The following is a 22,917-nucleotide window of genomic DNA, read 5'->3' as shown; positions in this document are numbered from 1 at the left end:
AAAAATAGGGCCACCTCCGCCCTGTTTTGACCGAATTAGGACATTTTCAAGTTGGTTGTTTCTCAAGTCAGAAAAAAAAACCAAAACATTTTGTATGTACTGTGTCTTTTTTTCCGGATCGACGGGCATTGGAAAAGATCTGTCGACATTGCGCAGCAGAGAGTCCCGACCCGTTGCCATCCATCAGTCTCAACGAGATTACGCGAGATTGATTCGATTCTCACCTTGCAAAACCGAGGAAAAACGGGGGAGTGTCATGCCAGTTCGATTGGATCGGATTTCGTGGACACGTGTGACGTTTCCAATTTTTTTTCCGTCGCCCCGCTCGAGTTTCTCTTTAACACGCCATGACCATTAATTATTTGTAACACCTCGGTTTCCTGTTCTGCCTCATATAGACTCGACCGAGTCGCCTTTGATTTTGAAAGCTCCACTCACTAGTTGATGAATGACTCGAAGCAGATGGTGCTTCTCTTCACCGCTAGGTGGCACCAATTCGAACACAAAAACCATGAAGTACACCTGTACTTGATGAATGATGACAAAAACAACGTTTTATCGAGCATGGATCAAGCATGGATCAGTTGGACTCGGAAGTCGGATCGGTGTATGTTGCTTGTGTTTGGTTAGCTCTTTGAATAAAGTCTGATATGTTTGATATTGCTTCATGGAATTAAAGCCACTAAAGTCGAACGGAAGATTTCAGCAGAAATTACTTATTCGTCTCCGTTAATTCAAAAGCTTTAAAATGAGAGTAATCGTCTTCATTGTTGATACATCGGCTTCTATGAATCAACGTGCCTATCTAGGAGGGCGGCGTCATTCATTGCTGGACGTGGCAAAGAATGCTGTTGAGACTTTCGTAAAAGTAAATACTGTGCTTGTTGATTTTATCATTAGTTTTAAGAGTTGATGGGTGTGAAAAGTTTTGGTCAACATTTTTGGGCTAATTTTAGCTACTTACAGTTTCTGGAATGGGACAAATGGAAAACAGTTCCAATCAAAATAGAAACCAATTATTATTAAATCACATATCGTGCATAAGTTGCAATACTAAATGTTTTATCATTCATCCCAATGCTTTTACTGAATGTCCACATATGCAGCAATGTAGAAGTGTTAATAGTACTTAATTTATCCATGGTAGTTTGTTGATGTTATGAAGTGAAATACTTTAAGTCATTTATTCTTAAACTGGAAGTTTACTAAACTATGTTTTGTCCTCAAAGATCAGGCAAAGGTCTCCAGAAAGTCATGGCGATAGGTACATGCTCCTCACTTTTGAAGAACCTCCTTTCAATATTAAGGTAAATACATTTTCAAGTTTATCCTTTAAAAAAATTAGTTGATTATTGCTCAACAGAATTTAGTGTCTTTTAAATGTAATTTTCATTTGTTTGTACATACAAATATCTGCAATTTTTTACTCAGGCTGGCTGGAAGGAAAATTTGGAAACATTGTCGAATGAATTGAAGAATCTTCAAGCAACTGGACTATCAACACTGGAGGTTGCACTAAAAAGTGCATTTGACCTTTTAAACGTCAAACGAATGGAAACAGGCATTGACATGTATGGTCAAGGAAGGCATCCTTTTTTTCTACAGCCTGCTGTTATAGTAGCAATAACTGATGGTGGGAAGCTAGCCTACAATGGGGGAATCCATGAAGAGGTTTGCAATAGTGTTTCTGTCTATTTACATCTAATTCTAGTATTAAAGCTGCTGCTACTGTGATTTAAACTATTGTATTTATTATGTCTTTCATAGTTGAATTTGCCAATGAACAACAACATTCCTGGTGCTGAATTGACACGTGAGCCGTTTCGTTGGGACCAGCGGCTGTTTGGCTTAGTATTAAGACTTACTGGAACTCCTCCTCTTGAAAGTGTTCCAATGGGATTTGTGCCTAGGGATGGCTCTCCTATTGATGCAATTTGTGAAGCGACAGGAGGACGTTCGTATGCCATAACCTCGCACAGTATGCTGATGCAATGTGTTGATAGCTTGGTTCAAAAGATTCAAAGTGGCGTAGTTATGTATTTCGAAAAAATTGGACCCGATCCTCCACTTTTAACAGAAGGTTTAGTGTTTTTGTAATTTTTTTTCCCAAACAGTTTGTTTAAAGTTTTGTTATCTACAGGAAAAGATGATTGTTCAAGTGGTGAAGTTTTGCTTGATGACGATAGTAAAGCTGTGTTTGCAGAATCATCCTGGCAGGTTGGCAGAAGAATGATACATGTTCCACGTTCAGCTAAAGGTTTTGCTGTTGGATTTTGGCCTATTCCCGAGGCATTTTGGCCAGACGTGAATACTCGCTCATTGGTTTGTAAACATATATATAAATTTTAGTTCCAGTTTTTAATTTAATTATTTTTCATATTTAAACTCTACGACAGGCTCCTCGAACTGCTCATCCCGTTATCCAGTATACATGCACTAATCAAAATCCCATGATAATAGAAAATCTTCCGTTCGATAAATATGAAGTGGAACCTTGTCCATTAACTCAATACATTCTGTCAAGAAAGCAGGCGTCTACGTGTTGGCAGGTGTGACTCTTAGACTTTGACATGGTTAACAAGTGCACACGTATAACGATGTTAAATACGTATCTTAACGAGCAAAACTTCTCTCTCTCTTTTCCATTACTTAGGTATTTGTTCCCAACAGCTACAGGAGTTCTGAGTCTGGCCAGCATCCATTTGGATATCTTAAAGCAAGCAGAAATCTTCAATCAGTCAATCTTATTGTGATGCCTTATAACTATCCTGCATTACTCCCACTTTTGGACGAACTTTTCCGAGTGCATCGTTTGAAACCAACAGCTGAATGGCGAGGTCATTTCGCAAACTACCTGCGAACTATGCCACCTTATTATGCCACAGTAAGATTTAAAAAAAAATGCCTTATTTAATTCTATTTCATGTTTTATTTTCTCATCTCACAGCCACTGCGGCGTGCTTTGACCAGGATGGGTGCCACTAATTTAGCCTCTACATTGATTCCTGAGTCATTGGACAATTACATGAGTTATAGCATAGTTAATTATCTGAAAAGGCTGAAACATCAGGCCAAGGTTGAATTCGACAGAGTTTGTTCCGAAGTTGGAGGAACTCGGCAGGTCGTTGTTGATTCTATTGAAGTCATTCCAAGATCTGCGTTTTGTAAAGACTTCATTACCAATCCCAACCTTATTGGTAAGGTCGAGTATATTTATAGTATTTAAATTTTTTTGTATTAATTTTGTTATCTCTATCGCAGAAAAATGTCTGAATTCACGTGAGCAGATGAATGAATTTCCTGGTTTTGCTTTAGCTTTGAAAGAACGAGAAATGCGAGCTCAAAATTTTCTTAATCCTTTTGATATTCCTCGATCCATGCTTCTGGATCAAGTTGCCAGAATGAGGGCGAACTTTTTGCAACCTTCTCCAGCAGCACTCACAAAATTGCAAGACGAAGGTTGTTATTTCTTAATTTGTTGTTTCTCGCGATGAAATGTGTGTTTGTTTAAATTTCCTATAGATGATGTACACAGTATGCCTGTTGGTCAAACCAGAAATGGTCGGGAATATTTGAAGCGAATAGCCCCTCCTTTGAGAGAGATCGAATCGACACCGGTTAGACAACATATGTTTGAAAATTCTTTCAAAATTGACAAGGTTTGTGTGAAATTTATTAGTCATAGCAATTATCGTTAATTTGGTGATTTAGTTGCGGTTCGCTCTATTATATACCCCATCGGTTTATTTGTGTCACTAGCAATAATTCTTGTTAAATATGTTAATGCATTTTATGTTTAGGTGATCATTTCATAGTTTTGTTGATTTTTTATTTTTATTGTTTAGCAGATGATGGTGGATGAAGCTGATATTGACCTAGTTGGTGGCAGTTCTTCACAAAGTGGTGGACATGGAGCCAAGCGTCCTTCTGAATCTCCTAATCCAATTCCTGTTAGGCCGTCCAAACGGAAAGCTGGTCCGTTGCCTCGCGATTTTTTTTTTCGACGACCGTTCTCACCATTGTCTTTGGCGTCTCCTTCTCCGCAACCTTCTCCTATTCCAATGTTGCTTGGAGACATGGAAATCAGACCTGATAGTCCTTTGCCTAATGTTAATTCTCCTATGTTCTCTTCGCCAACTGTTGGGCGTGTAGACAGCGAAGATGAATCTGATTCTCTATTAGTCATAGCTGATTATAGTATTGATCCACCGGCTGAGACATCTCTTCTAAATGGGACTTCAAAGTGTACGCTTACGGAAGATCCTCCAGGTGGTAATATAGTTATGCCTTCTCCACTCCAAACTTTGACTGAAAATGGTACAATATTGAGGCTTATTCAAAAATCGAAACCACTAAAGACTCGATAAAGAAATTTTTTCGAATCGATTCCTTAAACTAGCAGACAAGTCATGATTTTTTTTTTGTTTTCAGTATTTCTTTCTCACGTTGGGGCGTCAGTCAGTGTCAACCAATCGATCAACTTCAAGAACTAAATGTGATGAGATGGATCGAGGCTAATGCAATTTTCAGATCAACTGACTAAAAAATTCGTTCTGTTCTCGTATTAAAAAAACCCTTGTATGTACATGTAACGGTGAAACCTTGAAAAATTGGCCAAATATTCAAATAATTAAATAAATCTCTTATTTTCGCAGTTTCAACTTTCATTACGAAAACTGTCTACTTCATTTTAAAGGTTTATTCTTTTTTATTTTAAGTTATGACTTTATTGTTTTATGAGCAATGGATGACAAAATCGAAATAGGAAATTAAAGACTCTGACTTTCCGACTTCCGAGTCGCTTTTGAAAGTCGAGTTCTCATAGTATACTGCGTTGATGGTGCTTATCTTTACCGCTAGGTGACACCAATTCGAACACAAAAACAACGGTTTATCGTCTGGCATAATATTGGCGCGAAGCGTCTGTCGCAACTGTTGCAATAGAGTGAATAGACTAGTTCGTTTTTTTACTTTCTGGTTTCAACCTGCAATTTTTTTAGTGGAAAGTTCCTCGTATAAGGTATAAGTTAATGCGTTTATTCAAATTTTCCCGTAGACAAGTGAACTATGAATCTCAGGGATTTATTCCATACTTTTTCTTGACAGATCTTCCAGAAAAATTTTATCTAAAACACAATGCCACCTGGAAAAAATAGGTTGGAAGGTAATGAGGATCATGTTGTGGATAAGCGTCAGAAGAAAACACAGGAACCTGCTTCTGACACTTTAAAGGATCCAGATGCTGATGTTGTCGATGAAGGTGGTGAAGATGAAGATGGTGAAGATCGAAATGAGGGTGGAATGTACTTTGGGGATATTTACATCCCCCCAGCGCCAGCCCCATCTCTTACAATGGATGCCAGTGGCCCAAGATTAGTTATCACCCACATTGAAAACTTCTACTTCAAAAGTTATGCTGGGAAACAAGTGTTGGGTCCATTTCACAAGAGTTTCACTTCCATCATTGGTCCTAATGGCAGTGGGAAAAGCAATGTCATTGATTCCATGCTGTTTGTCTTTGGTTATCGTGCCAACAAAATTCGATCCAAAAGTGTAGCAGTCCTTATCCATAATTCTGAAAACCATCCAAATGTACAAAGTTGCTCAGTAGCTGTCCACTTTCAGATGATTGAAGATATTAATGACGATGAATTTAACGTGGTTCCTGGGTCCCAATTTGTTGTCTCTAGAACAGCTTTCAAGGTAATAAAAAATACTATTTATGTCATTTTTATCTACCATATTTTCTTCATACTAACAAATTTCTTTTTTTAACATGCAGGATAATTCGTCATTTTATCAAATCAATGGAAAACGAGTTCAGTTTAAACATGTCGCCAAACTTTTGAGAAATCAAGGTATTGATCTTGATCACAACAGATTTCTCATCTTACAAGGAGAAGTAGAGCAGATTGCCATGATGAAACCAAAAGCCCCCAATGAGCATGAAGGTGGCATGCTTGAATTTTTAGAAGACATCATGGGAACTTCAAGGTAGGGATTGTTTATAATCAAATTATGGTAAAATGTTATCACTATTTGCTGGCCATCGATATAGGTACAAACAGCCGACCGAGGAACTCAGTCAAAGAGTAGAATCGCTAAACACCCTAAGAACTGAAAAGCTTAATCGCGTTAAGCTGGTGGAGAAAGAAAAGGACGAACTTGAGGGCCCGAAGAACGAAGCAGTGGCTTATATCAAGTTGGAAAATGATCTCGCACAGTTTAAATATAATCTCCAGCAAGTAAGAAATAAGTTACAGGTTAATCTTACTGCATTTAAACGTTACACTGTTTATTATTTAATTAGCTCTACACTCATCAATCCTTGAAAGTGATCGCCGACAGTGAACAAAAGAAAGAAAAGGTGAACGAAGAAATGGGCGATTTGAAGACCAGACTAGAGGAACTGACTTTGTTCAAATCCCAAAAGGAAAAGGATTTAAAGCAATGCTCCAAAGAACACGAAGAAGCCAACCGGAAGCTAGAGAAATCCGTGGAAAAAATGGCAAGTTTGATCAAAGATGACGAGAAGATGTTTGAAGACTACCGTCTCATCAACACGAGCCGCAAAAAAGCCAAAGAAACCATCGTGAGCGAGAAGGCCAAGTTTGAAGAGTTGAGCAAAATTCCCGAAAAAAATACAAAAGAAATTGCAGAATTAGAGAAAGTGCTGGTGGATTTGGAGAAGAAGAAGGAAAAAGAAGAAAAACACTTCAACGAGATTATGTCAAATTTGCAAACGGAAACGCAGGGACTTCAAGACGAGAAGCAACAACATGAACTGGAACTGGTTCAACTCAAGGTAACGAAACTATCAATTAATCGATGCCAATTCCCCTTAATTAAACTTTCAAAATTATGTAGAAAGCTGTAAATGAAACGCAAGCTCAGATGGACGTTGCCCAGTCCGAGTTGGATATTTACCTCAGCACAGAAAAGAAAGAAAAAAATGTCCTCGACTCTATGAAGGAGCAACTTGAAAAAGCATCGCAAAATTACACGGAACGTCATCGTAATCTTCAAGAACTTGAATCCAATAATCCCAAGTGGGCAAAGTCCCTTTCGGAAAAACAGACTGAATTGCAAAAGGTTTTGTTTTTTCTTTCCTATATTTCCTTCTTATTTCTGTTTATTTTTAGTAACTTTAACTCGTTTCTATCAAAGGTCACTAACGAGGATAAATCGAAAAGCGAAGAACTCAGGAATATACGCATCCGACTGGAGCAAAGCCGATCGACTTTTTCTGCCAACACTAGCCGAGGACGCATCCTTGACGGTTTAATGGAGCAGAAACGAAAAGGAACGTTACCCGGCATATATGGACGCCTGGGTGATCTCGGCGCTATTGATGAGAAGTTCGACGGAGCCGTCTCGACAGCGTGTGGCCCTTTAGATAACATCGTCGTCGATACCGTTGATACCGCCCAAAAATGCATCGCGTACCTGAAAAACGGCAACTTGGGCAGAGCTTCTTTTATCGCACTGGAGAAAATGGTTGGTGATTGATTTTTATTTTGCGGGGAATTGCTGTCAATTTAATTTTGCCGTGCACTATTCCTGCAGCATCACTTGATCGACGTCGCCCGGCAACCGTTTGACGCTCCCGAGAGCGTCCCACGACTTTACGACCTGATCCGCGTCAAAGACGAGCGAGTCAAACCTGCCTTTTATAGCGGTCTGAGAAACACGCTGGTGGCAGAAAATCTGGAACAGGCGACTCGCATCGGCTATGGTTCTCGTACCCGACACCGCATTGTCACGTTGAAAGGTCGGTCCCTATCTCGGTGCTTTTGTTCTTCGTCGCTTAATGATCAAAAATGTGTTTTCTCCGTCGTCTAGGTGAGTTGATTGAGCCATCTGGAACCATGAGTGGAGGAGGTAATGGATGTCAGCGCGGAAGAATGGGCCGGAATGTCACTACAGACACTTCGGGCAACGAGACCTCTGCCAAAGATATTGCCTTGATGGAAGAAAAGATGCAGCAACTTACCGAACAGTGCAGCCAACTGCGTCAGAAGAAACAGACCCTTGAAGATGAGTTGGTTGAACTTAACAAATTAACCCGGGATGGAACGACCAACCTTCAGAAGTGGAAAATGGAAATTAGGGTAAGACAGAGCTACACGTGTGGATTGTGAAGGCCGGATTGTTGCAATAGATATTTTTTCGATTGATTTAGGCTTCCGAGGAACAACAAAAGACTCTAAAGGAGCAGATTAACATGCAAGAGAAGATAGTGGCTGATTCGATGGCGGATAAGAAGCAGGTTAAGACAATGGAGATGTCCATCGCCGAAAAACGTAAAAGATACGATGCCGCTACGGAAACGGCATCCAAAATACAGTCCAAAGTTCAAAAAGTCCACAGTCAAATCATGGAATTGACAGAGGGTAAAATGAGTAAAGCAAGGGAAAAATTAGATGCTTTCACTTCCCAGATATCCAAAGTGAGTACACAACATTAATTCGTGTTAACTCGGCTACAGTATGGCTAACAAATTCGATTTTTGTTTATTTCACCATAGGTAAGCTCGGAAAAAACAAAACTTGGTGTGGCAATCAAAACTTCGGAGCGCAATGCCAAAAAGTCGGAAGACAAAATCGCCACTCTGGAACAGGAGGTGAAAGATGCTGAGGACGATTTACGGAAGTTGCAAGAACGCCGTAAGGAGGTCGAAGAGGAGGCCACGAATCTCAAATCTTCTCAACAAACACTAGAGGCAAATGAAAAAGAGATGAAGACCAAATTGGTTGACCTCAGATCCGAACGTGATGCAGCTCTCAAGTTTGTCAACCCTCATTAGTTATCGCCAACAAAACTTGAGTTAATCCAAATTTTCTTGTTTAGGGAGGAGAACAAAGTTCGAGCTGAGAAGATCGACTACGACCAGAAAATGGAAAAGTTTGACGAAGCGATCGCATCTCATCGAGCCAAAGTTGAGCACTGGAAGAGAGAAATGAGCAAAATCAAACTAACCGCAGTAGATGGGAATCCGGCGCCAGAAATCAAGCAAATCGCAGAGGAAGAGTTAGATGGAATCCGAGTGGATACGTTTCAGAATCAGATAACCAAAACGGAGGCAGAATTAGGAAAAATGTCTCCGAATTTGCAGGTAAGAATCCGTTTATTTGTTTTCATTCATCCCGAAACGATAAAGGTTTCAAACGTTTATTTTAGGCTATTGCGGATTACAGAAAGAAAGAAGAAATCTACTTAGCGCGAGTTGCCGAACTGGACGAGGTCACTCAACAGCGCGACGAACAGCGAAAACATGTCGACGGTCTGCGCAAAGCCAGACTGAGCGAGTTTATGACTGGATTCGCCATCATCACCACCAAATTGAAAGAACTCTACCAAATGATTACGCTGGGAGGTGATGCTGAGCTGGAATTAGTCGATTCGCTTGATCCATTCAGCGAGGGCATCGTCTTTAGCGTCAGACCACCGAAAAAGACGTGGAAGAATATTTCCAATCTATCTGGAGGCGAGAAAACTCTCTCTTCGCTGGCCCTCGTCTTTGCTCTTCACTATTACAAGCCAACACCACTGTACGTCATGGACGAGATTGATGCCGCCCTCGATTTCAAAAACGTCTCCATTGTTGGAAACTACATCAAGGAGCGGACTCGCAACGCCCAGTTCATCATCATTTCCCTGCGTTCCAACATGTTCGAGCTTGCTGATCGATTGGTTGGCATCTACAAGACTCACAACACCACCAAATCCGTAGCGATAAACCCCAATACCATTGAGAAGCGTGGCGAAACAGAGAACACCAATCCTGCTTCAAATTCCAATACTAATGTTACTGCTGTTTCAAACGTGACCGTAGCTTAGAGTCCTTAGTTTGCCTAACGGTACAATGATACAAAATGAAATCCATATTACTCATTGGGAAGACCGTCGCATATACTTCGCTCGAAAATAAAATGTTTTCTACCATTTGATGTTCTTGTTTAATTACAAAACTGTTGACACAGTGAGTGATGAATTCACTGTAGACTATAATTTTACTGTCATGATGTAATTTATTGTAACAAAAGAAAAGGCAACACAGCAGAACCCTTTTGACCAATGTCTTAAAAACTGACGTTGGCAAGGGTAATAAAATGACAAAATCTGTATTAATCATTCCGTGTTACGATTATACCCGAAAAATAAGTTATCTACTTAATAATAGTTTTGTCGTGCTTACGCGTAAGGTGATTCCAGAGTTGGAACAGTCAGGATAATAATGAATTCATAAATGAGATTACGACCCAGTTGAAACTTAAATGGAACAAAAAATGTATGTACAACAGATGGCAAATATAACCAATTTGTCACTCTTCCATGGCCTGGTTAATGTAAGCTCTTCCTTCCAGTCCGGCATCCGAAGATGATCCAGGCTGTACGACGGCAATCTCGTTAGAAATCCCCGATGCACCCGGAAACGGCAAAGTTGTTTGCTGTTCAACATCTTGTCGTAAAGCGTGCTGACTAACTCCTGCTGTAATTCACAAAATAGAATTTAATTAATCACTGCCAAATGAATATAATATGTTAAGTGCTGAAATTTTGGTGAGGGATCAAGGTAATTACGGCAGCGTGCAAAAATCCCAAGACGGTATTGTTAGTCACATTAATTAAGAAGCGCAATTTTAAATAATCAACATCGATCTATTCAATGATATCCAATGTGGAAGAATATGCAGAACAATATGACATACAGAGAATAATTTTTTTTCCTTTTTCATACTACCACGAGACTCGTGGACTTTAAACAGTCTTCGATCTTCTTTTGATTCCGTGGCGATATGACACCTTAATACAATAAATCCTTTTAAGCCAGACAAATGTACACCTATACAACATACAGGCATAAAAAATTAGACTTTTATGGAGGATTTGAAAAAAGCACACACACAAAGAGAATCTTAACAACGAAAAAAAAAATCTAGTCGGTGCTAGGAAGAGGAGTTGTCTACAACAGTGATGTTTTGAGCATCTCGGTTGATAACAATCGTATAAATTAAGTCAATGCGTACAGCCTTTTGCCTCAAGTCGGGAACAGGTCGGGAATGAGAGACGGATAATTAAGGAAGGGGTCCTGATTTGGATGAGTCTAAACACGGAGCCACGAAAGACTAGACGAGGGGTTGGGTTTGTCCATGAAGAAACAAAAGGGTCCATCAACAAAGAATGCGCAACAACTCTTAATATGTTCAGGAGGGATCTTTTCTTGTTCCTTTTTTAAATGACCGAAAGATAATCGGAAGCTGGAGCGATGATGGTGATGGGTTGCTCTTCTTCGGGTGTTCCATTGCTGTCTGGCCGCCGATTTCTTGACGGCGATAGTTGCCTCGTTTCATCATCGAATCCCAAACCTACAGAGATTTCAGAAAGAAAAATAGTATCGTTGACTCATCGGCTTTCCCCGCATGTCAAAACGTTGACACTCGACACCGATCGACAGATTAAACCACGAATGGATCACAACGCAGATAAACAAAATACACCTTGCACCATCCACAAGTCAATGACGAAATAGATAACGCAAGAACATACGGGATGTAAACAAAAATGAAAAAATCAAGTATAATGGCATACTCGCAAGGGACTTGAAAAAATAGAGAAATAAAAGGAATCAAATTGGGCAAAATTTCACCCATTCACGCTGACAAACAAATTCACAGATAATTCTGGAAACCAAGACAATGAAAAAACTCGTGCCATCATCCACTTCTCTTTTCTTTTAAGTCCATTACCCAACATCAAAGTTTATAGCCCTTCAGCTGAAGTGTGTGTTATTGAAACAAAGCCAAAACTCTGCATAAAGGACACTCGTGCACTGTGACATCACTTTAAAAGTAGAGAAAATTCAGTACTTTGAAACCAAACGCAAATGGAAAATCAAATCAAATAAAAACATCACAGATCTACGTATAAAATCTTATCAATACGATCTCATTTCCCATTTGTCTAATAGGTTCGACGATAAAGTCGGCCCGACTAACCTATTTTTTTAGACGTCACCAAGTCAGAGGGATGGCCGTTCCACATCAAGGACGCGGGCAACTCCTTCATGCTTACGGCTCGGAAACCGCGTGGGCCGTCTGTGTGTTTTATTTTTATGGTGAGCGTTGATTAAAAACATGCACACAGGACACACAATCCAGTCGGGAAGAAAGAACCGATAGAAAGCAGAAGGAGCCACATACATAAAAAGACAAAAGCCACCAGAAAGAGTATTAGTTCACCGACGTACCATCAAAACGATCATGCGTCTTCACTTTAAAGCGATACAATCAATTTTGACAATGAAATGTTAGTATAAACGGCACTGACCTGCTACTGCGCGATCAACTTTGGCTTTGTCCTCCACGATGTACCTATATTTAACAAAGAATCTTTTCAGTTGGGAAACTTGGATTTCTCTTAATGAAAACAATTCATACCATGCTGTTCCGAAAAAGAAGAGAGCACCGAGAACTTCCACGACTATCGTGATAGACATGGCCCACTGTAGGGCTTTGAAGTCGCCTTCAACAGTGGTGAGATCTATAGATGACGTTCCTGAACTGGAACAGTTTGCGCTGACATTCATATCAGGTGAACTCGTAACAAAGTCGCTCACAATTGACGAAACAGTCGAGTTTAGAACCATGGCGCCTTCGACGAATGCAGCCGGAGTCGAAAAGGATTTCTTCAGAATTTCGGAGATCTAATGACAATATTTGAAATAGATTGATAAACTAAAAGAGCATAAAATCATATGATGATAATTTCTCGTTTTACCTGGCCAATCAAATAAGGAGAGCCGGCGTCACCCAGTGCGTGTGAAAATAGAATTTGGAACGCTTCAGCGGTTGATCGTCGCGTTGGGATTACCGTATACTGGAAAAAATATTTAAAACAAAGTTAGACATAAGCGGAAAAATAACAGTAACCGACCACCAAACGAACGGAAGAACAATGACAATAATCACATACCAACAGGATATCAGCCACAATTGCCCAATTCAAATTGAGCAGAACTTGACCAAAGAAGACGACCACAAAGCAAGTGGTAGTGTTCCATCCGGCGATAAACAACGCAGCTAGCATGAGCGGAGTGGAAAACAGCATACCCATGCCGCAAACGATGGGATCGGCCCGCTGATAGCGGACGCGCAATTTTTGGCCGAGGAAAGATCCAAGGGGAACGCCCAGCAAACCAGCGATCATGGCAATCAAGCCGAAAATGTACGATACGCTAGGGTACACAAATCAAACACAAACAATATTTAATGACGACACTTTTGACGGATAAAGCATGGGAAACACTTTCACTATCACTTGATAAAAACCCATTATCACGACCACAACGTAATCGACACGATTTTAATTTTTACCAAAGTAATGTCAGCTACGAGGGACCAGTTCAAATTTAAAAACAACTGGCCATAGAACATGAGGGTGAATGTAGTAATGGCCGATGCACCTGAGGCCAGAATCAAGGTGCTCACCATGAAGGGTGCGCTTAACAATAGGCCCACTCCGCAAACAAGCGGATCGGCAGTCGGATAGTCCCGACGAAGTCTCTGCCCTAAAAGAGATCCAACTAAGACACCCAGAATTCCGGCCAACACAGTTTCAGCGCCGAAGATGAGCGGAACGCTAATCATAATTAATTGGCAACCCCATTTAATTTTCAAGTTCAATAAATCAGTTTAAATATAGTCTAGCAAAATCAAACGAGTTAAGATGGAAGTTGACGTACTCATCCAATGAAACATCCTGGTGACCTTGTTGAGTGGCCAAACCCAATGCGATAAACTTGGGACCCCACCATGCCAGAGCTCCAGCGACGAAGGCCACCGCTGTGCAAGCTGCTGTGGACATCACAAAGCTTTTGCTGTCGTGACAAATAAAACGAAAAATTAAAAAACGCTGATTAAGCGACACACTCGCACAAGGCCATAATTAAAAATAACTCTTGACTGACTTTTTGCCGAGTGATTTAATGTCGTCCCACCAGCTCGTGGCTGAAAGATGGGCGCCTTCAGATTCGCCGCGTGGAGGATCCTGGACGACCAGCAAAATCAGGAGCACGGCTACGGCCCCGAAAACTGGCGTGACTCGAAGGCCCCAATGCCACGATCCCATCACTCTAGATGCTTCTGAGCCAACGATGTAACCTAGTCCACTGGAAGTTTTTGATACTACGATTAGACACAAGCTCCGTCAAGAGTAACGAGGACGAAGATTAATCATTTACCTCCCGACCGGAATTGCGAAATAGAATAGGGCTAGGAATTTTGAGCGAGTATCGCCAACAAATAAGTCTGAAATGATGGTAGGTGCTATGGTTGAGTAGGAAGCTTCTCCCACACCTACAAGGCTCCTCATGACCAGGAAAGCCCAGAAATTTGTCATGTAAGAGCCAAGTAATGTTGTCAGGCTCCAGACGAAAATACCGGCAGCCATGATAAGCCTGGAAGGATAAAAATGATATTGGAACGAACGATCCGGAAATCAAATAACACAAAAATACCTTCGAGAGTATCGATCACCCAGGTAGCCAAATACGGGAGCGCATATCATGTAAATCGCGACGAAAGCTGTTTGAAGCAGGCCACCCTCTGTATCTCCGATATTGAGATCACATTGTATTTGGGTTAAAATTCCTGTTAAAACAAAAAATCAAGATTAAAATGTGAATAACTAAATATCAAAGTGTTTACGTGACGCTTTACTTCGCTGCGACGGATGAGGATACAAATAACATAACCTTCACACATATACATTTTCCAGAAGAAACAATTTTAGACAGCGCTAAATAGGCGACTTTCCAAGTTGTATGTTTTTTTTTTATGCCTGCAACGTGGCTATTTTTTATCTATTGAACATATGCCAATAGGTTGGGCGAGGCAATTTTGAAAATGGGGCGGCTATTTCCGCTCAACTACTCATTGAAAAGTTGCAAATTGTCATCAAAACTAGTAGTCTACGCGAAAGAGCCCAAATCGAGTGGAGGAAGCAAAACAAAATCAATAACAAATGCTGCTTCCTAGTGTCACAAATAGGCATTCAAAGTTGTGGAGTGAGTGTATAGCGGATCGTCCCACGTCAGCTGAGAGCCAATCGGAAGAAGAACAAGGACCACGCCATCTGACGTCACTGAACCCTCACGTGAAAATATTAGGGCCAACACATGGAATGATGGAAATTTTTCCAACACTGGCCACTCCCACATGACCACCACGTCACTGACACCGGTGCACGCGAGCAAACGAAATGATGCAATTAGTATGCTTGAAAGATTTACCAAAAAGAGATCACATACTACATAGATAATGGGATTTGCATTTTGCTCGAAAGATGACTAGATAAACAAAATCCTACAAAAAATTATAGATAATGATAAACTATGTACCAGCTATTGTATATCTGTCCATGTAGTTGATTAAGTTGACAAAACAGAGAATGGTGACTGTGATTATCTGTCGTTTGGTCAGGGGATGCTCAACTGTTCGGTTTTCTCCTGAAGAGCTGTTGGCAGAAGAATCACTTGCAGAGGGAATTCCTTTGCCGTCAATTTTTGTGTTCGAACTGGATAATGAACTTGATCCGCTGGAATCTGTTGACACTTTTCCATCTTGCCGACTATTGGGGTTCCTTAACGAACGCTCGTATACTTCATGGTCGATCAACTGTTGAGCAGACATATTAGCACGAATTCCGGACGAATCCATGGTCCTTTCCTATTTGTTTTGTTAATAAACCGCGAAAGTTAGTTAAAAAACGGACCGAAGATATGCACCGTGATATGAACTATCTGTCACTGACTCTGAACCGGCTTTTGGAATCGACTAAAACCTGGAATGGGGGCCAAGCAGAGTACCAGTAGCAGACTGCTTTCGTCGGAATTGTGGACGCCCCGCCCACTTTTCAACGGTTTTCTGTGTCGTACGATGCTTTTGGCCAGTGACGAGCGAGCTCCGAGTCCCTACTCTCTAGTCAGTAAAAATGCAATGTATGACATATTTTGCTGACAATCGATTTTTCTTTACATTTTTATTAACAGTCGTTAAACTAGAGAATTAATGATCATTGTAAATTTTTAAAAAATCCTCTGTTATGATGCATGGATTTGACTAACGTTGTCTCAACGTCATTCATCCAAATTGTCAAATTTCCAAATTTTCAAACAAATTGGCGCAGTTTAGCACTAAAACATGTAGTTTACGGAAACAGGTTGAAAAAACTATACACGTGAATACATATTCACACATGGATAAATATTACTGCAACTGTAATCTCTAATCCGAATAGATAACATTATCGCGAGGCTCTCTGTGCCACAAGGGGGATTGAGAAATCAAATAAATTAGACTGTGCGTGACCTCGAACATATTCCGCGAAAAGGAAACGTCTTGTGGTCGACACATCAATGTGGTTAAATCGAGATAAAAAAAATGCTGAAATAGTTTTTCTTATTTTACCTGCGTTGGAAAGTGAAGGGAGAAACAAACTCTGCCAAAAACAACGTTTTTAGTAGGTTTCTTGCTGCTGGTGTTGTTCAGCTATACGATGTTACAGAGAAAATGAGAAAATATAGGCTACAGCTTGCTTTCTAAATTTCTTTGGGGCGAAGAAGAGAAAGTGCAGCTAGTTGTAAATAGATCTCACATGACCGTAAAAAAAACGAGCTTGTATTGCATTTAACTAGTATTTAAGCGCAGTATTATTATTTAAGGGGGGGGGGGGAATGGGAAAAATACTGTCGTCGTCATCTATTCGCGCTAGAATGCCATCTACCGCGCAATCAAAGTGTCTCAGTAGAAAAACTGCCACTTTAGAGTTTAGAACCGAAATGTTTCATTCACAATTTCACATTATTAGACATTTTTTTAAGTTCTTATGCCAGCTATGCAAGTTTTAATGTGAAAACGATTATCTGGGGCGGATATTGTAGCCCCATTCAATCTTGTTTTATCTTTTCGATTACAAATAAGGCCACAATAACAAACTATCAAAGGAACTTTGATCAACACCCGCACGTGTCTCGGTTTCTCTGATCATAAAAAAGGCGGAAAATAATTAACGGCCCATTATTAAAATATGGCTTCGTTTACATTCAATAGTTTACTTTTTAGCATTTTTGACGTCAATAATAAGCTCTGCACAGTGTTGGAAGGTCTTCATTTAATTAATTACACGTATTTTGCAATATGACGAAGTCTGGTCACGAACTCGCGATTCACGAACCCCGATGTCAGTGGTGCAGAAAATTTTGGTAAAATAAATTAGTCCTCAATTCCTCATAGCATTTAAAAGGAATGTAGGAGCGTACACGGAGATGTATTTTTTTTAAATGGCAATCAAGAGAAATCCACTGACTCTGGAAATTAACCTTCTTTTCAAAATTTCCTACTTTTTGTCGAGCATTTATTTTTGTCACCACAAAATATTAGCAAAATTGAACTCATAAGGATTAATCTTTAAAAAAAAGAGAATTTAGTCGAATTTAGTAAAGTCGTAAACTGTTTTTATTGCAAATCAATTTCATGACATCTCATAAGCAGAGTTATTCAAAGTGGTTAATACTTTATTCATATGGTTATTCTAGGACCATGCAACGTAGTATCAGTCATGCGCATTCACCAGTCTATTTTTAATTTCAAATACTCTATTCAATTCAAAGCCGTGGTATCGAAGTCAAGGTTTTTATCAGCATCTACTAATCAGTCTTAAAATAAAATTGAACACGAGATATTGGTTTATGTTTTTCTGTCATCGATGCAAACTCGCATATATACCATTTTGCGCGCGCAACTCAAAATTGGCGACGAAATCGATCGGTAACGGTATGAATCATGCTTGCGTCATCGTTGATCTGAGACGAAAAAGTCTGCTGACGATAATACGGATATTGTGGAATTGTTGGCAAGCATGGCTCGTCCCGTAATAGCATTGCATCTTCTCTTCTCTATATTTCTCACGTTCTACTGGTTTCACCGAAATATACGCGTGCTAGGCTTGATTTATTCTTTTAATTGCGGCACAGATTCTGCCCTTTAAGTCCAATGAGATAAAGACACGTCAGCGTAAAACTGGCGCATACTGTTTTTTTTTTTATCTGGGTTGCGATGGGCTGAAATCAACCTACAAAGGAATTCATTCATTCATTAAATCAATTTTGAGGAAGATGTCAATCTGTCTCCCGTTGTCCCGTTGCCTCTAAGAGCAGTTCATAACCATGGAAAAATAATGTACACTGATATTTAGTCAAATCGATAGTTCTTAAGTATAAATATCTGTGATGCTAGAATATGCTGGCATTATTCAGTAAGTTCAGTTATCTTAAAGTGTTATCAGTTTTAGAAATAAAATAAAAAAAATCGTATCACATAACAATACCGGTACATCTATCGGAGAAAAGAACAAACTGCGGAGGACGAGGTCGAGGTTAAGTGTCAGAGGCCAAAACCCAAAACGGAACTGTGTGTTTCGTTGGTAAAAGGACAAAAAATCTTGCGCGTATTGCATATATAAGAAAGTTTCTCTCGACCTGCTTGTTCAATCACGTTTCTTACCTACTCAGTGTTACGCGCTTACAATAAAGTATTTTGTTTCACATCAGCCAAAATGATGAATACATGTAAAAAAATATTGAAGAATGAGAAACTGTTGGTCTGCGCTATTCTTGTGCAATTGCTTCTCGGATGTGCGTTTACTTTATTGGTCGAATACGGAAACGAATCCAATGGAGCTTTCCTGGGAAACAGTTTACATGGAGTGTTTGTACAAGTGAGCGGACCAAAATCCGGAAAAAATTCGCTACCCAACAGCTATTACAGTAATTTTTCCTTTTTCAATAAAACAAGTTGGAAAATATTGATCGTGTCATAACTGTAAGACGGCCTAATAAAAAGAAATTATCTATTTCCAACGGGGTTGCATGTTCAACCGGTATTTGTTATCATGAAAGCTTGCAAAAAAAATAATAATAATAATTCCACGCATATGTTGACGAAGGTATTCGAAGGTATTTTAATGCGGAGAAAATATTTAGTGTTTCAGGATGTTCACGTGATGATGTTCATCGGGTTTGGATACCTTCTAATATTGATGAAAAGGTCCGATCACAAGTCTTTAATTTCATATTTTCTGGTCACGGCAATCAGTCTTCAATGGGGAACCCTCTGCTATGGATTTTTTCGCACCATCAATGGGAAAATTCATCTAAACATTAATACGTAAATAACCAATACCATATTACTTGAATATTACATACTACTTACGAATGCCAGTGAACGAAATATTTTTTTAAATTCATAGTTTATTAAATGCTGATTTTGCCTGCGCCGCAGTTTTAATTTCGTGTGCAGCGGTTGCGGAATTGACGACACCGCTACAAATCTTCTTGATGTCTCTGTTGGAAATTATCTTGTATTCCACCAATAACTGGATCGGATCTTTAGTGTTCCAGGTAACTTTAAAAAAAAAAAAGGGAAAATAGCCTAGGCTGCATTCATTTGTTTTCAATATACTATACTACTATATTATATATTTTTCAAACGCATCCTTATTAAAAATTTCATTCCATTATGTATTACCAGGCATCAGATGTCGGATCGTCCATGTTCGTCCACGTCTTTGGGGCGTACTTTGGTTTGGCTGTTAGTTTCGTTTTATATCGCGGCACAGCTTATTGCGCTGAGAGACAGTCCAGCAAAGACGAAGCCAGCAATGACTCAATTGGCGAAACCCTTTCCACTGCTGTTGGTATAACGCATAACTTATCCTCCAATGAATTTCTCATGTAAAATATTCTGGGGACAACAACAGGCACTATGTTTCTGTGGCTTTTGTGGCCTAGTTTCAACGCGTGTTCGGCAAAAGGTGATGCCGAGCAATTTCGAGCCATCATCAACACCTATTATTCACTATCGGCCAGTTGCGTGACAGCGTTTGCCGTCTCGTCTCTCGTTTTCAACTGCTTCGTGTGCGCTGAAGATAACAGACGACGCAGTTTTAACATGGCAAATATCTTACTAGCCTACTCAAGTCGGATGAAATTTGGTTAGGATAATTGTATGCCTATATACAGGTTGTTTTTCAAAACTCGACCCTGGTTGGTGGAGTGGTGATCGGTACATCTGCCGATATGATGATCAACATATGGGGAGCCATGATAATTGGTGGTTTAGCTGGAGCAGGATCTATATTCATCAATCGTTTTTCAACTGTAAGTGACAATTTAGATATCATGGCATTAAATTTCGGTAGTTCAATTAAGTTTCTAATGGCGTGTTCTTACTTTAAGACGAAAGCTGTTCACCGTATAATTGGAATGCGCAACGCATGGTATAGATCATTTTGAAACATCTAATTGTCAGATTCACAAAACGCTGCTGTGCTAACAAACAATGTTTAAATATGGTTCCGGATGTCAAGGGGAGTAATCTCTTTGCACGGAATCCCAGGTATTGTAGCTGGTTTTGTGGGCGCAATTGTATCGGCCGCTGCGACTAAGGAAGATTATGGTTTCAGGTTCTAGATCTAGAGTAACAAATAATTTTGCTGGGTGTTGATTTGAAGAAGAAATTTTCTTGGATCACGACAGCCTTTACCGACAGTTTCCAGCACGATCTCCACTCAATAGTTCCAGCGAGTTCTCAAAAATTCAGTACTACGATTTAAAAATTGACCCTGGTCGAGAAAGAACAGCTTTACAACAAGCAGGATTTCAGATTGTTACACTTATCGTGACCCTAGTTATCGCAATTATAGGAGGCCTTGTAACAGGTGAGAATAATTTAGCTGCCGTCTTATTTATCGTATTGAATATACATATATTATGTATACAACTCTTTAAAGTCTGATAATTGTGGATTTATCAGTTGTTGATTATGGATGCCTTTTGGTGCTAATTCAGGGACGATTCTTTCGTTGTCTTTCTTCCGTCAACCGTATGAAGAAAATGACTCGCAACCTGATCAGCTAACGCTTGTTGTTGACCAGTTATTGCTCTCTGAAAGACGTTTAAACGTTATTGATGCAACCAGCGAAACTAATCCAATCGTTATTTTGACCGATAATTTGTCGTCCACTTGTTAACTGGTAAAGCCATTTTAGCTGGTAAAACACTAAAACTGATAAAGCAAATGCTGACGTTAGGTTTTATTATTACTTTTCAAAGCGAAACTTTACGTTTCTTTTTCTCTCCTAAGTTTAAGAAAAGAAATACAAATTGTAATATATAAAAATAAAAAATATTTATTTAAAAATTCATTATAATAGAGAAAGTGACTGACACGTACCCCCCACCTCCCCCTGGTTTGTGAACGCACTCCTGTGGAATCCGCAATGTTTCCACTTTGTTCGTGCTTCTCTTGAGTGATTCCATATGAAAAAGACCAAAACCTGTGGTGACCATCTCACGGATTTGATCGCCACTAGGCTTTTTTGATTCATAATAATAATTAAAAAAAAATTCCCAGAGTGATTTTGAAAAAAATGGCGCATTCGCCTGGCGCGAAGGTTTGAATTTTTTAAAAAGTCCGCTTGACAATATAATTCAAAAATATTTTTAAAGCACATTTGAATATCATTCAGAACATGTTTTCATAAGGGTAATTCCGCTGAAATCGAATTAATTTTGGCGCTCGACATCACCGATTTTTTTTATTTTTTACAGTGTGTTCATTGTGTTTGTGTAACATTTTCTGTAAAGGGAAAAATTTTTTCCCGTTTACAGAGTGGGAGATAAAAAAATTTTAAAGTTTTGGTTTTTTAAATTTAAAAAATTGATTTTTTTCGTTAAAATTCAATTTGTTCCGATACCGTTTTTGCTATAGATTTAAAAAACAAAGGAAAGATAGATAATTTTTTCTCTTTTTAATCATCTATTTGGAATTTAAATTAAATTAAAAGAAAGTAAGGATATTGAGGTTTAAACATTTGTTTTTAAAAAAAGCCTTAGCGAAGATATGTTAACTTCGATTTGAAATTTTTTTTTACTCATCAATAGCTCTAATGTATGCGCATCTCGCGTAAAATTTTCAAGTTTTAACCCACGCTTTGTTAATTAGTTATGCATGTTTAAATATTTTTCAATTCTCCGTTTCAATTGCACAGACCCCTTCACTGTCATGGCAGGGTGTCCCTAGAGTTGCCACGGTGCCCGTTGAGTGGCGCTAATGTTCTCTGTGCAAAAGATATGGCAAATAAATAAATATTTAAAAATGCATAACTAATTAACAAAGCATGGGTAAAACTTGAAAATTTTACACGAGATGCGCACACATATCTTCGATAAGGCCTTTAAAAAAATGTTTAAACCCCAATATTCTTACTTTTTTAAAATTTAATTTGAATTCTAAATAGATGATTAGAAGAAATTTTTTTTTACTCATCAATAGTGAATTTTTTGAGTACACTACTGGTAAAATGAATGAATGAATGAGATTCAGATTTCAATTCTCTATGAATCGTATTTTACAATGTTCATTGACACGAAATTGAGAAATTGAGAAAAACTGCAAAAAAAAGTCTGCCAACTTCCCCCAACTACGGGGTAAGTTGGCTGCTGACGATTCTCCAATCTCCATTGCTCCAAAATTTATAGGTCGAATTTTGAAAACTTACAACTCAGCATCTGGTGAGAATTACGTATGGCAACATGCCCCTCAAAATTTCTGACAACTAACCCCAAAGGGTGCTTTTTGAACAAATAAATTGATAACTAAATAACTTTTTAATGTAAAAGTGTCGGGTTTCTTTTAATAATAAGACCAACATTAATTTTTTTGCTAATGGGTTTTCTGACACTCTTAGGGTTTTATACTATGAGAAAAATAAAAAGTGCTGAGAGGCCCAAAAAAAACTTATTGCCGTTTTTTTCTTTTTGCTATAACTCCTGTTGCGGAAGTCGTATACTTTTGA

The 22,917-nt window shown here is 39.1% G+C and overlaps 4 protein-coding genes across 24 annotated transcripts; 3 read left to right on the top strand and 1 right to left on the bottom strand.

The window, feature by feature from the left end:
- The first annotated feature begins 571 nt into the window (after positions 1–571).
- Positions 572–4,655, top strand: LOC124207100 (integrator complex subunit 6-like). Of its 5 annotated transcripts, none has more exons than XM_046604390.1 (12): positions 572–868; positions 1,230–1,307; positions 1,432–1,671; positions 1,768–2,080; positions 2,141–2,322; positions 2,397–2,549; positions 2,654–2,884; positions 2,948–3,197; positions 3,262–3,459; positions 3,523–3,659; positions 3,849–4,272; positions 4,432–4,655. In XM_046604390.1, the coding sequence occupies exons 1-12, from the start codon at positions 749–751 to the stop codon at positions 4,491–4,493; spliced, it is 2,388 nt and encodes a 795-aa protein (XP_046460346.1). In that variant the 5' UTR covers positions 572–748; the 3' UTR covers positions 4,494–4,655. The 5 variants fall into 5 exon arrangements, with proteins under 5 accessions (XP_046460346.1, XP_046460348.1, XP_046460347.1 ...); XM_046604392.1 differs by having other exon boundaries at positions 574–868; positions 2,141–2,217; positions 3,846–4,317; XM_046604391.1 differs by having other exon boundaries at positions 574–868; positions 3,849–4,269.
- A 205-nt stretch (positions 4,656–4,860) lies between these two features.
- On the top strand, positions 4,861–9,948 carry LOC124207069 (structural maintenance of chromosomes protein 4-like). The gene is made up of 13 exons (XM_046604333.1): positions 4,861–5,020; positions 5,107–5,703; positions 5,783–5,994; positions 6,059–6,245; positions 6,311–6,805; positions 6,868–7,092; positions 7,168–7,497; positions 7,567–7,771; positions 7,843–8,111; positions 8,183–8,449; positions 8,528–8,787; positions 8,851–9,115; positions 9,181–9,948. The coding sequence occupies exons 2-13, from the start codon at positions 5,137–5,139 to the stop codon at positions 9,838–9,840; spliced, it is 3,942 nt and encodes a 1,313-aa protein (XP_046460289.1). The 5' UTR covers positions 4,861–5,020; positions 5,107–5,136; the 3' UTR covers positions 9,841–9,948.
- Positions 9,949–10,108: 160 nt separating this feature from the next.
- On the bottom strand, positions 10,109–16,747 carry LOC124207072 (protein spinster-like). 17 transcript variants are annotated; one of them, XM_046604337.1, is made up of 13 exons: positions 16,470–16,667; positions 15,814–15,980; positions 15,401–15,728; positions 14,519–14,651; positions 14,243–14,458; positions 13,970–14,170; positions 13,745–13,879; positions 13,377–13,641; positions 12,781–12,879; positions 12,441–12,706; positions 12,331–12,374; positions 12,000–12,098; positions 10,109–10,492 (listed from the first exon to the last, which is right to left on the bottom strand). In XM_046604337.1, the coding sequence occupies exons 3-13, from the start codon at positions 15,717–15,719 to the stop codon at positions 10,326–10,328; spliced, it is 1,944 nt and encodes a 647-aa protein (XP_046460293.1). In that variant the 5' UTR covers positions 15,720–15,728; positions 15,814–15,980; positions 16,470–16,667; the 3' UTR covers positions 10,109–10,325. The 17 variants fall into 17 exon arrangements, with proteins under 17 accessions (XP_046460293.1, XP_046460296.1, XP_046460297.1 ...); XM_046604340.1 differs by having other exon boundaries at positions 15,844–15,980; XM_046604341.1 differs by lacking the exon at positions 13,377–13,641 and adding an exon at positions 12,976–13,237 and having other exon boundaries at positions 15,844–15,980; positions 16,470–16,662.
- Positions 16,748–18,547: 1,800 nt separating this feature from the next.
- On the top strand, positions 18,548–21,290 carry LOC124207077 (ammonium transporter Rh type A-like). Its single transcript, XM_046604368.1, has 10 exons — positions 18,548–18,826; positions 19,043–19,226; positions 19,309–19,459; positions 19,590–19,755; positions 19,819–20,012; positions 20,081–20,218; positions 20,297–20,337; positions 20,428–20,523; positions 20,597–20,778; positions 20,909–21,290. Exons 1-10 carry the CDS (start codon positions 18,616–18,618, stop codon positions 21,088–21,090), a joined length of 1,545 nt encoding a protein of 514 aa, XP_046460324.1. The 5' UTR covers positions 18,548–18,615; the 3' UTR covers positions 21,091–21,290.
- Positions 21,291–22,917: the final 1,627 nt, after the last annotated feature.

The sequence above is a fragment of the Daphnia pulex genome, chromosome 11, assembly GCF_021134715.1.
Source record: "Daphnia pulex isolate KAP4 chromosome 11, ASM2113471v1".
NCBI classification, from domain to species: Eukaryota; Metazoa; Arthropoda; class Branchiopoda; order Diplostraca; family Daphniidae; genus Daphnia; species Daphnia pulex.
Note: the sequence above shows the minus strand (reverse complement) of the source record. Positions and strands in the feature narration are given on the sequence as shown.

Bases quoted from the DNA above. Each gene is read 5' to 3' on its own strand.
- LOC124207100 (XM_046604388.1), top strand. From the start codon at position 749: ATGAGAGTAATCGTCTTCATTGTTGATACATCGGCTTCTATGAATCAA. The intron at 1,308-1,431 runs GTAAATACATTT...TTTTTTACTCAG, and splicing joins AACCTCCTTTCAATATTAAG to GCTGGCTGGAAGGAAAATTT. The intron at 2,323-2,396 runs GTTTGTAAACAT...ACTCTACGACAG, and splicing joins ACGTGAATACTCGCTCATTG to GCTCCTCGAACTGCTCATCC.
- LOC124207069 (XM_046604333.1), top strand. From the start codon at position 5,137: ATGCCACCTGGAAAAAATAGGTTGGAAGGTAATGAGGATCATGTTGTG. The intron at 7,093-7,167 runs GTTTTGTTTTTT...TTTCTATCAAAG, and splicing joins AACAGACTGAATTGCAAAAG to GTCACTAACGAGGATAAATC. The intron at 9,116-9,180 runs GTAAGAATCCGT...CGTTTATTTTAG, and splicing joins AAATGTCTCCGAATTTGCAG to GCTATTGCGGATTACAGAAA.
- LOC124207077 (XM_046604368.1), top strand. From the start codon at position 18,616: ATGATGAATACATGTAAAAAAATATTGAAGAATGAGAAACTGTTGGTC. The intron at 18,827-19,042 runs GTAATTTTTCCT...GAAAATATTTAG, and splicing joins GCTACCCAACAGCTATTACA to TGTTTCAGGATGTTCACGTG. The intron at 20,779-20,908 runs GTGAGAATAATT...GTGCTAATTCAG, and splicing joins TATAGGAGGCCTTGTAACAG to GGACGATTCTTTCGTTGTCT.
- LOC124207072 (XM_046604337.1), bottom strand. From the start codon at position 15,719: ATGGATTCGTCCGGAATTCGTGCTAATATGTCTGCTCAACAGTTGATC. The intron at 14,171-14,242 runs GTAAATGATTAA...AAAAACTTCCAG, and splicing joins TTCGCAATTCCGGTCGGGAG to TGGACTAGGTTACATCGTTG. The intron at 12,099-12,330 runs GTCAGTGCCGTT...TAAAACACACAG, and splicing joins AGTTGATCGCGCAGTAGCAG to ACGGCCCACGCGGTTTCCGA.